This window comes from Coregonus clupeaformis, chromosome 1, assembly GCF_020615455.1.
Source record: "Coregonus clupeaformis isolate EN_2021a chromosome 1, ASM2061545v1, whole genome shotgun sequence".
NCBI lineage: Eukaryota > Metazoa > Chordata > Actinopteri > Salmoniformes > Salmonidae > Coregonus > Coregonus clupeaformis.
The window spans coordinates 63,667,786-63,682,200 of record NC_059192.1 but is presented as its reverse complement, the minus strand read 5'-3'; the positions used below and the strand labels follow the sequence as shown (position 1 = coordinate 63,682,200).

Below are 14,415 nucleotides of genomic sequence, written 5' to 3'. Positions count from 1 at the left end.
TATGCAGCATCCTATGTACATAAGTGGACATTATATAGGACCATATTTTTTCTAATAAAACAATGGCCAGTTTGGGTCAAAGTTTTTTTTTTGTAAAAACAAATAGGCTATGTGTTTTTCAAATATGTGCGTCGTGCGCTGATTGAGTTTGACACCCCTGGGCTAGCGTATCTATTTATGTAGCTAGCTATTTATTTAGCAAGCTAAAAACATGGCGCCTAATGTTAGCTGGCTAACTAGCTGCTGGGAGGATGTCATGTCATTGGAGGAGTGGGTGAGTGACCGACTTTTTCCCCTCATATCGTTTTTTGGTGGCTACAGCGGTGAATCGCTTTTCTAGCTAGCTATGCTGAACTTGAAGGACTGTTATCCACAGTTAGCATATCTCTTAGTTGTCAATCAAATGTAATTGGCATCGATCAAATAAATGGGCAGGCAGGCAAGTTCCCATTCAGTTATCAAAACATAGGTTGGGAAAAGCATGCATTGGCAGGCAAGCTGCAGAAGGACGAGCAGGCTACTATTCCCCATCGTTGATCAGTGCAATTTTGACGGCGAACTAGCTGAAAACTTTTGAGAGGATTTATCTAATGTTCCCTCGTTAGATTTTTGCTCATCTCACTCTGGCTAGCATTAGTTGTTGATCTCGTTGTTGTTGATGTGCATAGGCAACTGAGGGAGAGAGAGCCTACCTTTGCATGGTTGTTTGATCAATAAGACTGTGAAGTTCCCAAATGTAAGAGGACTCCCGTGGTATTTACATATTTGCAGAAATCCATACAGGTTTATTTTGTGGCTTTTGGTGAATGTGTTCTAATGATCTAAAGCCGCATTGTTGCTACTGCCTGTAAACACACAGTCCAGTTCAAAGTGAATGATGGCAGGCCCGTGTGGCAATTGGCTTATTTGCATATAGGCCTACTGTAGCTCTGATTGGCGATGGCGCACCGGTCTGCATAGACTCCGGTCCTGGACAATATAGATGTTTTTATTAGGTTTTATGTACTGCAGTGTCTATTAATTGTCAAAACGCATGGCTGCTTTCCCACTCCATATTGCTAATTCAAATTCTCAAATTGTTCCAAGAACGTGAAGAAACAACGTTCTTTTGTGTAAATTTCAGTACTTCAGCATAACGTTTCCTACAGGTTTCCTCATGATTCTATTTCAAGTCATGTTCTCAACTTGTTCCGAGAACTTTCCATAAGAAAACTTTCCATAAAAAGCACAAGAAAACTTTAGTAACGTTCAGAGAACGTTCTAAGAATGTTATTTAAAAACATATACATTCCGTTCTCAGCATCAACAAACCTCTCTATCCTCTATCTCGTTAAGTGTGTTCAGGTGTGTTGGCCTCGCCCACTAATTGGCCACACCTGATCTTAATAAATTATTTCCTTCTAAATGAGGTCTGTTTGAATAAACTAAAATGAACAGCTTTGTATGCGTAAATAAACATGGCATGCTAGCTCCATCCTGGTGGCGAAGTGGAATAATTCCATGGAGAACAGAAGATTATAGGTTTGAATCTCACTGATGCCGTGTCACAATAAAAAATAAATGTGTTTGCATGATTAATGCCTAAGGAAATTCATTTCCGTGTATCCTATCTGTCCTTGGAGTTCAAAAAAGTTAACCCAAAATAAGCTAGCAGTGTTATTAAAAGTTTTATTGAAACATTCAGTGAAAGTTTTAAGGAAGTTATTAAAAAACCTCAAAATAACCTATAATTTCCATTCTCAGAGCGTTGATAGAACATCCCAGGAAAACTTTCAAGGAACCAGAGTAAAACTTTCTCAGAACCTCCCTGCAACCTAAAATTAAAAGTTCCCAGATGAAGTGAAAATGTCACTTCTGTTATCAAAACATTTAAAAAACGTACTAGTCAGGAAACGTATGGCTTTGTTCTCAGAACCAACTTTCAAGGAACCAAATGTGCTAGCTGGATACTCTACATATTTGTTCTACCTCATTAAATCAATAATGCTTAAATTAAGCCAGTGCCTTCTTAAAATAGTTTCCTAAGATTAGATGCTGGGCCGTAGGCCCCCAGGACAGGAGGTCCATGGGGCATGAAATCATTTTTTGCTGTGTGTCATAGCTACTGGAGCCCTCACCTGCAAGCTGCCACAGAAGTGGTAGAGGGACTCGTCTCCTGCGTTGAGATGGTTGGTGTTTGTGGTGGCATCCAGTGAGTTGGGGGAGCGGTCCTTAGCCTTCTGGGAAGGAGTGGTGGTGGAGGTGGTGGTCTGCACCGGAGGCATGGGCTGCCACACTCCCACGTCTGTCCCGTTCCCAAACGCCTGGATGGCATTGCCTACAGAGAGACCAGACTCTGTGTTAGACTCCTACGTCAATGTTGCATTGGGAGAAGAGATTGAGAGAGAAAGTATTCATTTTTCCACATTTTGTTGTGTTACAGCCTGAATTGAAAATGTATTAAATTGAGTTAATGTGCGACTGGCCTACACACAATACCACGAGCATCCTAGGTTTTGTATTTAAGTCAATGTGCCAAGAGGAGAACGGAAACTAGCTGTCCTCCGGCTACACAATGGTGCTACCCTACAGAGCGCTGTTGAGGCTACTGTAGACCTTCATTGCAAAACAGTGTGTTTTAATCAATTATTTGGTGACATGTGAATATATTTAGAATAGTTTAATCTAAAAATGATAACTTTTTTAACGTTTCACTATTTATATTTTTATGAAATTCACTGTGGAGGATGGTCCTGCTCTTCACCGGTGTATGTGTGAGAGAAAGAGACTACATCTAAGTCCAAAACAAAAAGGTTTTCATAAAGCCATTACTGGAGTAAAACACTATCCATTATTAAGCAATCTTTCCCAAATACTATGGAATAGGTGGGAGAGAACAATCAAATTATATGGAATTACTCTGGGGGAAAAACTCATTTATAATATACAACTCTAGTGAGTGTGCTTTAGTTTGGCTGAGCTGAGGGATATGAATATGTTAGCTAGGGCCATAATAATAATAACAAAGTGATGATGAGGCTATTTACCCAATCCATTAGTGTGCACACAATGCACCTGGTCTATCTTTGAAGTGAAGCAGACAGAGAGAGCTGAAGATAGATGGACCAGAGTTATGCACCACTTTTCCTACTTTTTTTAAATATTTTTTTTATACTTGTCAGCTCATTTAGGCTGGAATCTTCTAGGGCTGTAAAGTTCTCCGGCACCGCCACACCTCTCAAAGGCTGGCTGTGAGCGAATAAATTAGAGCTGATTTCATTATCTTGCTGTGAAGAAAGCGGGTGTGCCACTGAGCCTATCCTAGTGCCCTAATGCTTTGTGCCAGCACAGCAGCGGCCTGATGAGCATATTGAATTTGTTGATATGGTCTTTTACGGAGCTTTGTTCTCCAACAAAGTCTAATTAGAGACACAGCATTAGACTGTGTTGTCTGTCATGGCTGATGAGGTGCTTCTCTTGTTTGGGCTCGTATTTAGGCATAAAGCTTGTGCTGTGAAACATGAGTTTAGCTCCCATTTAGCTCTAGCTCAATGTCAGAGGTTTCAATGGAGTTTGAGGAACCCTGCTGAAGCAATCAGCAGCAGTTGAGAAATACTGACATGTATAACCTGCCAGTCAAGCCCCTGAGAATACATACCGTATACACCCCTAATAGGATGAGTGTATTCCTACAGGCATTGACAACAAACTGGACACATAGAAACTGTGTCCTGTTCTTGCTGACAGATGAGAGTGGGGTTGAATACTGGGCCTTTACTCCGCAAACACCATGTCTAAGCAATGTTAGACTCCAGGCACACAGGTAGGCCAGGCAGGCTGTTCCAGCTGCACAGGAATGTAGTGTTTGCCTTACCAAAGGGAGAGAGTAGATAGAGCCCATGTTTAAACACAGGGAATATCACACTGTGTGCAAACAGCCCCGAATCTGCAGAATCTGCTACTTAATCGTTTCCCTGACAGGAAAACGTAATTTACCTGACCTTCAACAAGTGCAAACAGCAAATGGGTAAACATGATATCATATCACATTTGCATCAGCCTAAACACTGACAGACTGAGGCATTAGTGTACAGTGGCCCTCTGTTGAGCCAAACAAATAGGCCCAGGTGAGGTAACACCACATTCAAGTAGTTCATGATTAACATTGACTTTATTGCAATAGTCAGAGTTCTTGCGTTTACTTTGCGTAGTCATATTGAACAAATATGTAATCAATCAGTATAAGGATTGGATTTACTATTGAAGGACACAGTTAAAGGGAGTAGTTCAGTCAATCTTCCCCTCTCTTTAAAGAGAGATGGTTTTTATAGGAGAGCGGTAACAAAAGCTGATCTCTGTTCTTTTGAACTAGGAGTGAGTGCTTAGAGGTGGCATAAAGGAACCATGCCAATGTGCCCGCTGGAGGTCCATTCATGCTGTTGGCCAGAAGAATAGCGTCATTGCTGCTCTCCTAAGTGATTTCTCAGGGGCACAGAGGGAGGACGCCCCCAGGGAACTTATGGATTGGTGATCATTCTGCCGGTTACTCAGTGTGACATCTCTGTTGGGATGTTCTTTGTCACAATGCCACTGCTACCGGCAAATGGACCACCAATAACTCTATACTGTATATGCCATTTAGCAGAAGTTACTCTTTACTTCTCTTCACTCGCTTCCTCCTTTTTGGTGATGTAACAACACTGTAATGCATGCCTAATGTCATTTATTTCTGTTAGTCCAATCATTGTTGTTATATGTGTACTTTGGCTGTTGTTAGTCATTTAACTTGCCATGTCAATGAAGTCTATTGAATTGAGAGAGGGGGAGAGAGAGAGGGAGAGAGGGAGAGAGAGAGAGAGAGAGAGAGAGAGAGAGAGAGAGAGAGAGAGAGAGAGAGAGAGAGAGAGAGAGAGAGAGACGGAGAGGGCTCAGCCATGCCTTGGCATCTTTGAGGGAATCAGAGGCTAGGCTCTCTGCTTGTGCCATCAAACCCCTGAAACTTATCCAGAACGCCATAGCAAGTCTGGTGTTCAACCTTCCCAAGTTCGAAACATGTCACCCCGTTCCTTTGCACTCTCCACTGGCTCCCAGAACTGACCCTCCCTACCTTCAGTCTATGCTCAACACTTGCACTTCTCTTTTCTTACTTGCACTGACTTTGCTGATAGCTGCTTTTTTTAGGAAAAGTGTTACTTACTATGACTGTGATATGTAGTCGTCTTACCTAGCTACCTTAAGATTAATGCACTAACTGTAAGTCCCTCTGTATAAGTGTCTACTAAATGACGAAATGTACATTTTAAATGGCATAGAGGGAGAGATGGACACAGTTTAATCTGGACAAACTTCACAGGCTCTTCGTGGATGTCTTGAGGAGCCCAGAGACATGTAGTGACTGAGCAAAACACCCCTAATAACCACAGTAGCTTGACCTCTCAGTGGTAGTTTTCGGAAATCCCAGTCATGTTTTGCAGAGGGGTCAAATACTTATTTCCCTCATTAAAATGCAAATCAATATATAACATTTTTTACATGCGTTTTTCTGGATTTTTTTGTTTGTTATTCTGTCTCTCAATGTTCAAATAAACCTACCACTAAAATTATAGACTGATCATGTCTTTGTCAGTGGGCAAACGTACAAAATCAGCAGGGGATCATAACTCTTCAGCGATGCAGATTGAATAGAGCCCTAAATTGTGTTCAACAAATCATGCATCAGAATAGTTGGAGGTGTGGCTTATTGGGGGTGTGGCTTTCAGTTTGTTCTTTTTGTTGACCCGTGAGAGTGAATGTCATTCCAGTTAATCTGGTCTGTTGTAGCTGCCATTCAAATTGAAAACTGTACACTGCCAGCATATGTATTGATAGTTGCATATGAGTATGTGATACTAAAGAGTCTCACATACAGTAGCCAATGCTTGGTTGTGATAGTATAACTAGTAGATGTGAATGCCTAGTGTAAAGAATATTTTGGAAACATAATTTCAAGTTCTTGACCCAACTTTTCTTGTTTTACAGGGAATTTTATTAATCGCTTGTAACCCAATTGAAGAAATTTGGATAGGGAATCATATATTTCAACAAGTGTAGTATTTCTTTTATTGAGAAAACCTAACTCATTTACTTGTAACCAGTTGAAGTAATTTGTTTCGGTTGATCCAAACAGTCATTTTTTACAGTGTAGGGCAACAGCACTAGGGCCTAGATTCATTCAGATCAAGTGCTAACCGGTGATAGCCAATGATAGCTGATGTTTTCAAATGGAAAATCATTTAACAAAATAATGAGGATTTCTATCAGCCTAATCGAGGTGTAGATTACATCTCACATTCCAGTGTTCGAACTTGTAAACAAGGCTGCATGGGATCTCTCTCAGTGATACTTTGTGCAACCAATGGCAATGTCCGCTTTAGGTTTAATGCTGGAGCCGCTTGTGGATTTGACAGCTCTAACGCAGTTCCACCTCCGACACTGTCAAAAGAGCCCATGGTCTGGGAATTATGTCGTATTTTCGGGGCAGGAGAAAATTTCGGTGAGGGTGCCCTTCAGACAGACAAATCTCCTAACAAATCATGAGTTTGAGTAGGCGGGGCACAAAAATAATCCCCTCAGAAACATGACATCGGCGGACACACCCACATGAAAAAATACTATAGTGTTTTTGCTGACTTTACTGTAGTATTTACTGTAGTGTTTTTGTGGAAATTAATGTAGCATTTACCATAGTGTTTTTGCTTTCTCCTTGAGGAAACCTGCTGGACAAAACCTGAAATACCTAATTTTCCATAACCTGTAGGTAGGTAGGTAGGTCTGACCAGAAAGCTTCTGTCAGCTTTTTTCTATAACCTGTAGGGAACACAATATATGGTTTATACTTGGCATGTATGTAGGTTTCTCACTTATGGGTGGCACAAATTGGGATATAGGGGAGGGGAATGGGCAGGGTATATGCAAATTAAGTATTCCTATAGTTAAACTGTAGTGCTTTTGCGGACATTACTGTAGTATTTAATATAGTATTCTACAGTATACTACAAAATTCTATAGTAAGTACTACAAATGATCGAGGGATACTACAGTGTGTAGTATTGTATTCTACAGCAGTGGTTCTCAAACATCTACTAGGGGACCCCCGCCATTCCATGTATTTGATCTATTCCAGAGCTAGCACACCTGATTGAACTTGTCTACTAATCATCAAGCCCTTGATTAGATGAATCAGGTGAGCTAGTTCAGGGCTAAAACAAAATTGTGAAATGTTTGGGGTCGCAGGGGAGAGGTTTGAGAACCACTGTTCTACAGTATACCACAGTTTACTACAGAATTCTATAGTAAGTACTGTAGTTTCTATAGTAAATTAATGTGGGTAATGTGCAGATAGCTAGGCTAATTTTAGCCACAGCCAGTCAGTGGTTGTAAGCATGTAACGCTGACGTCATGGCGCAAGCAAACTACTCACTTACGAAATACACTCATTGAAAATATCCTCCTGCAGTACCATTTAGCTAGCCCCCAAAAAATGTTTATGGCAGGACATGAACAGATATTACTGTGGACGGCTTTCCCAACGCCACCCTTTCCTCTCTGCCAAACTGACATTGGTTTAATTAAATACAGTGGGGAAAAAAAGTATTTAGTCAGCCACCAATTGTGCAAGTTCTCCCACTTAAAAAGATGAGAGAGGCCTGTAATTTTCATCATAGGTACACGTCAACTATGACAGACAAATTGAGAAAAGAAATTCCAGAAAATCACATTGTAGGATTTTTTATGAATTTATTTGCAAATTATGGTGGAAAATAAGTATTTGGTCACCTACAAACAAGCAAGATTTATGGCTCTCACAGACCTGTAACTTCTTCTTTAAGAGGCTCCTCTGTCCTCCACTCGTTACCTGTATTAATGGCACCTGTTTGAACTTGTTATCAGTATAAAAGACACCTGTCCACAACCTCAAACAGTCACACTCCAAACTCCACTATGGTCAAGACCAAAGAGCTGTCAAAGGACACCAGAAACAAAATTGTAGACCTGCACCAGGCTGGGAAGACTGAATCTGCAATAGGTAAGCAGCTTGGTTTGAAGAAATCAACTGTGGGAGCAATTATTAGGAAATGGAAGACATACAAGACCACTGATAATCTCCCTCGATCTGGGGCTCCACGCAAGATCTCACCCCATGGGGTCAAAATGATCACAATAACGGTGAGCAAAAATCCCAGAACCACACGGGGGGACCTAGTGAATGACCTGCAGAGAGCTGGGACCAAAGTAACAAAGCCTACCATCAGTAACACACTACGCCGCCAGGGACTCAAATCCTGCAGTGCCAGACGTGTCCCCCTGCTTAAGCCAGTACATGTCCAGGCCCATCTGAAGTTTGCTAGAGTGCATTTGGATGATCCAGAAGAGGATTGGGAGAATGTCATATGGTCAGATTAAACCAAAATAGAACTTTTTGGTAAAAACTCAACTCGTCGTGTTGCCCGGGCAACGAAGGAGTGGCTTCGTAAGAAGCATTTCAAGGTCCTGGAGTGGCCTAGCCAGTCTCCAGATCTCAACCCCATAGAAAATCTTTGGAGGTAGTTGAAAGTCCGTGTTCCTCAGTTACAGCCCCAAAACATCACTGCTCTAGAGGAGATCTGCATGGAGGAATGGGCCAAAATACCAGCAACAGTGTGTGAAAACCTTGTGAAGACTTACAGAAAACGTTTGACCTGTGTCATTGCCAACAAAGGGTATATAACAAAGTATTGAGAAACTTTTGTTATTGACCAAATACTTATTTTCCACCATAATTTGCAAATAAATTCATAAAAAATCCTACAATGTGATTTTCTAATTTTGTCTGTCATAGTTGACGTGTACCTATGATGAAAATTACAGGCCTCTCTCATCTTTTTAAGTGGGAGAACTTGCACAATTGGTGGCTGACTAAATACTTTTTTTCCCCCACTGTACATGTATGCTGGAACATTTGTACATTGTTGGAGGAAACCTGTCTGTCTAGATAGACCAGGGTTCCCAACTGGCGTCCCGCGGGTGATTTTATTTGGCCTCCCAAGTTTTCGAAGCAATTTTTAAAAAAAAATTCTTTAAATTGTTGTACATAAAAGACTGTAAACACACCAATCTGTTCCAAAGTATTCCCACGCATAATAGATAGATATATGAGATCATAAACCATTGTAAGCAATGTTTTAAATTATGTTTTAGTCAAATATTATATATTGCGGTCAATATGCAGTCTACAAATTATTTCTAATTATGTTCTGGCCTCCTGACAAGGGAAATCTAGTCAGTTGTCCAACTGAATGCATTCTACTGAAATGTGTCTACCGCATTTAACCCAACCCCTGAATCAGAGAGGTGCGGGGTGCTGCCTTAATCGACATCATCGGTGCCCAGGGAGCAGTTGTTGTTGGGGGTTAACTGCCTTGCTCACGGACAGAACAACAGATTTTTACCTTGTCGGCTCGGGGATTCGATCCAGCAACCTTTACTGGCCCAACGCTCCTATCTGCCAGGCTACTTGCTCAATATCATCTAGTTGATGATCCCTGAGATAGACTATCTCAATGGCTTTCTTTCTCAAAACTAAAACCCAAATAGCAGTGTGTCAAAAAGACTTCAATGACACTGAAATTCCACTAAAGAAATGTCTCTTTTGCGATAGTGCTATGTTGTGCTCATTGTCACATTGAGAATAAATGTTTTCATACAACTCTATCTCTATGATACAGTGAAAACAAACTCCCGCATAAGGTCAGTGAGAGCATGACTATATTGGATCCTACTGGCTTTGATGGAAATAAAGCGCTGAGAGACAATGCCATACTAATAACACAGCAGAGGAAGTTGAGATGTGATTGCACAAAGAAAGGCACCACAGCCATGGATCTGCTATATCCAGAGGCCTGACACCTTGTGATAGTGAAGCAGCCATATTTATTAAAGGAGGAGAGGATGGAAAGGGAGGGAGGGGAGGTAGGTTAATTAAAGCTGTCTGATATGTGAAAGGATGGTCACAGAGTTAGAAGACAATGCCTTGGTTGCTGATCTGGGAGAGCTATGCGGATATTGGAACCCCTTACTCACACACACAAACATATATTAATGTGTGCATGCATTATCGCTGTTTCTTCCTCCTCTATCTCTGCTTTTCTGCTCCATCGTCAAAGAGCTCACAGGGGAGATGGAGCATCAATTGGGAGAGAGGGAGGATGAATGTGAGAGAGGGATGAATAATTGGCAGGAGACCCACAATGAAAGAGTGGAGGAGACAGGAAAATGGTAAGAGAATGAAGATGAGAGGAGAGGACAGGAGGAGGCTGGTCAGTCACTCACGGAGGCAGGTGTTGTCTGTGAAGAACTCTGTGAACTTGTCACACTCCTCCTTGCCATTACCACTGCTGCTGCAGTCACAGTAGGGAACAACACTGATCTTAGGAGAACGCAGGTAGTTGGGCGTCATCACTGTACCTATAAGGAGGGGGGATGAAATACAGTAGATTACTTAAAGGAACAGAGTTTATCTACCATACTGTTTTCTATAGACATGTTATTCTCTGTGACAGAGCCATGACCTATAAGCACTCTTGGCTGGTCATTGGCTGGTCATGGTGAAAGAGTTTCCACCTCTCACTGCCCCAAACCATCATGCAATGTTGAATCCCTATCATACTGCAACTGTTAGCAAAAAAAATCTAGCTAGATCTTCATCCAATTCTCTGAACAACATGTAACACTGGAAACGTCATGGAGTATTTCCAAAGGCAGCGTGACGAATTAGGTTTCTTCCTCTTTGTAGTGAACTAAATAGATGCAGTCAGTGATTTCTTGCTTCCTCAATGCATTATTCCTCTACTGGCGTCTGTCCAAACAAGCCATTTTTGTTTGCGACAAAATGAATTGGCATTTTGCTGGTTGCTGTGTGGACTATCTGCTACAGCTGTGCTAGTACGGGAAATGTGATGGATTGAGCTAGGATGGGTCCCTCAGCACACAGAAGCAGAAGATAAAGAAGACTTATCTTCTCTACACAATTTCCTCCTCTTTCTTTATCTCTTTCACACGCTCATTCTCTCGCTCTATTGCGTTTTCTGCAACTATGAGTCTTGGTTTCCTTGGTTTCCTCTGAACAATGAGCTAATTTTATCAAATGATGTGAAGGGACATGAGGAAGTGGTGTGACGTTGGGTTGCGCTGTGCTAGAGCGAAGATGGGAAGGGGATTAAGGGCACCCTCTGTGACAGATGACAATAGCAACAGGAAGGAAATCCACTCAGGGGACAGTATGAAGATTCAGTGAGAAAATGAAAGACCATAGGGAGACCCATCAATGTGTGTGATGAAAGGTTTACCAATAGAGACAGGGGAGAGACTCACCGATGAGGCCAGAGTAGGAGAGCAGGCAGTCAGCGTAGTTCTCCTTAAGACAGCCAGAGAGGGAGCGTGGCTCAGACTGGCAGTTGGCAAAGAAATCAGCCAGACGGGACCTGAAAGACACAACACAAACAGTGAGTGTATCTGAACTTTCTTATCTCTCCTATAAGACTAACTGTCACTGTCAAATAGACAAAGCACTGGTACTGATTGGTACGCACACACACACGGACACACACACACACACACACACACACACACACACACACACACTAACACAAGGACACACACAACCATACACACAGCATGGTTGGGTCTGTGTACCCTCATCAATCTGTTCCTGTGTTAGTGGAAGGGGAGAAGAGGGAGAGCTGTGATGATTCCACTCTGTGATACACCTCCCATATGGTGAGGGAGCAGCCAGCAAGTACGCCTGGTATAATCCCTCCCCACAAACAGAGAGGAGCTGGGATGCCAAGTACCACCTAGTGTTACATATTTGTTGAGAAGGGAACATTTTGCTAAGTGAAGAGATAGAAAATAAGACAAATAGTGAGACAAAGAGAGAGAGAGAGAGAGAGAGAGAGAGAGAGAGAGAGAGAGAGAGAGAGAGAGAGAGAGAGAGAGAGAGAGAGAGAGAGAGAGAGAGAGAGAGAGAGAGAGAGAGAGAGAGAAAGAAAGAAAGAAAGAAAGAAAGAAAGAAAGAAAGAAAGAAAGAAAGAAAGAAAGAAAGAAAGAAAGAAAGAAAGAAAGAAAGAAAGAAAGAAAGAAAGAAAGAAAGAAAGAATTAGGGAGAGAGAGAGAGATAGAGAGAGAGATAGAGAGAGAGATAGAGAGAGAGAGAGAGAGAGAGAGAGAGAGAGAGAGAGAGAGAGAGAGAGAGAGAGAGACTGCACAGCCCTGAGGCTGGAATCGAAATGGAACCAATTTATTTGCACTAATGCCTCCATTTAATCCCAGACAGAGTGCTGTAGCTCTAGAGGCGATGGCAGACGTCACTCATTGAGTCCAGTCTGTTTCACTGCATTTCAATACAGCCTCTATTACTGCCAATGATACACAGGCCACTTAACCCAAACACATCCAATCCACTGCCCAGTAATTCTAGCCTGAATACTGCTACATGACAGCTAAATGAAACACTTAAGGCCGAAAATACATACATTCAGAAAGAAAATGGGAGTGTTTCACTGCTTAACCTGAATACTCTCAGTTATTGTAGGTAGCTTTAGTGTTTGCTTATATTCATTACATGGTGAATGGTTATGGTTTATTTCTGATGCAGTCTCCCAACATAGTATCCAGTTATCTTAACAGGTTTGTTTATTTTTCACAGCTTTTATCAGGGACTGGTATATTTCTCAACACCTCTGAAGGCATGATAGCAACCTCCATGCTGTGTTAACTTAGACACCCCATCACTTTGGATCTGTAATCTGCAGCACCTCTTCACATTACAGAGGATGCTATCTCAAAGACGGCTTGGGGAAATACAGTGTTGACTTAAATGTCATTTTATCCATATACTGACATAGGTCAGTCTGTGTTTTAAATGTGGAGTCTGACACGTGAGACTATGTGATTGTTTGCTATGCTATATGTTTGATGTTGTTGGTCTTGCAAGATGCCTGTGTACTATATTACGTACTCTGACAACTGTTTATCCTAGTGTACCTGCAGATGTAGTTGGTCTTGCAAGAGGCCTGCAGGGAGAGACAGTTGGGCTTTTCCTTGTCCTCATAGGAACAGACTGGTACGATGGTTTGGCGCCGGCGCTCGGAGCAGGCCGACTGATCGCCGGCTGGACAGGAACAGAACAGCATGCCGTAGCTGTGCTTGGGTGGCACCTTGTCGAAGAACTGCCGCAGGGCTTTGTGGCACTTGCGCTTGTTGCAGACCTCTGCAGTGGAGACACGGCTGGTGCAGGGGCTGATGTAGGCTGAGCGGTACTTCTTACAGGTGTCATTCAGGTTGCAGGCCTTGGCTGCGTTCAGACAGTTGTTCCCCCTCGTCACCACGGGCTCGCCTGTCACAAAAAGGACAACAGGGTTAGTTAATTTTCCATCATCTCTAGATTGGTAATGTATTGATTGATATAGATTGATAACACTGTCTATAATATGAACCGGTTTAACCTAACTAAATTGAGAGAGTGCTAGACAGAGTTAAGCATCACTTGACCAAACTAATATTTGAGTGGATGGAAAAAAGAAACAATATGTAAATATTTTAGGAACCTTGAATATTTCCCCCATAATGATCTCTTCCTTGCTAATTGATATCAAGCAGCCCATTTACTGCTAACCCTGTTTCTCGCCCTAAATCATACAGTGCCCCTCCTTTCGGCAGCCCTGCAGGCAAAACAAATATGCAGCTCTCCTGAACTCCTGAGTCATCAACGCATCCGGCGCCACTGCCTGCTCATCTGTCAGGTCTCACTAATTGGCAGATTTCTTACAGATCCCTCATTAATTAACATTTCAAGAGATTGTTTTGAAAATGAAGCAACAAACAACATTTTTCGGCAATTAAAAATGGGAGCGGTTGGTTGGTGGAAGCCGGCTTGAGACGAGTGGTGCGTGTCGCGATCAGAAAATAGTGTTAACAAGATTCAACACTTCTCTAGATGAGGACAGTGGATGGTCCAGTGGTTTGTCGATAGTAACAGAGGTGGGGTTACACTAAATGAAGAGACGGGCCTTACACTCTGCTACAGGGGGTGTCCACAGTGTCTCATGTCCACAGTGTCTACTAGTTTTTAGGCTTGCATGTGCTTGCCACCAGCACCAACACCCATAAACCAAGAGGGAATAAGACTGACTCTCTCACACTTTGATTTCAATTTAAAACCTTAGCTCCAGGAAAGAGAGACAACTGCTAGACACTAAAGCCTGTGAAAACTAGAGTAGAATATCCCTGCCACACACTCCCTCCTCAATGAAGACACTAACACACTGTTTCTGGTGCTGTAGACAGGAAGTGCGTTCTCTAAAGGTCATAGATGTGCATTCAGGGTACCCGCTGGTCCCCGCGGCCAATTCCAGATGACTG

General features: G+C 42.2%; 1 protein-coding gene across 2 annotated transcripts in view; it reads right to left on the bottom strand.

Moving 5' to 3' along the window:
- The window catches only part of gfra1a (gdnf family receptor alpha 1a), a 109,962-nt gene that overhangs the window by 7,428 nt on the left and 88,119 nt on the right, over positions 1–14,415 (bottom strand). For both annotated transcript variants that reach the window (XM_041883222.1, XM_041883232.1), the window contains 4 exons: positions 13,039–13,390; positions 11,368–11,477; positions 10,327–10,461; positions 2,118–2,317 (listed from right to left, as the gene is read on the bottom strand). In XM_041883222.1, coding sequence (XP_041739156.1) covers positions 2,118–2,317; positions 10,327–10,461; positions 11,368–11,477; positions 13,039–13,390 — 797 coding nt within the window. The remainder of the gene's footprint in view (positions 1–2,117; positions 2,318–10,326; positions 10,462–11,367; positions 11,478–13,038; positions 13,391–14,415) is intronic.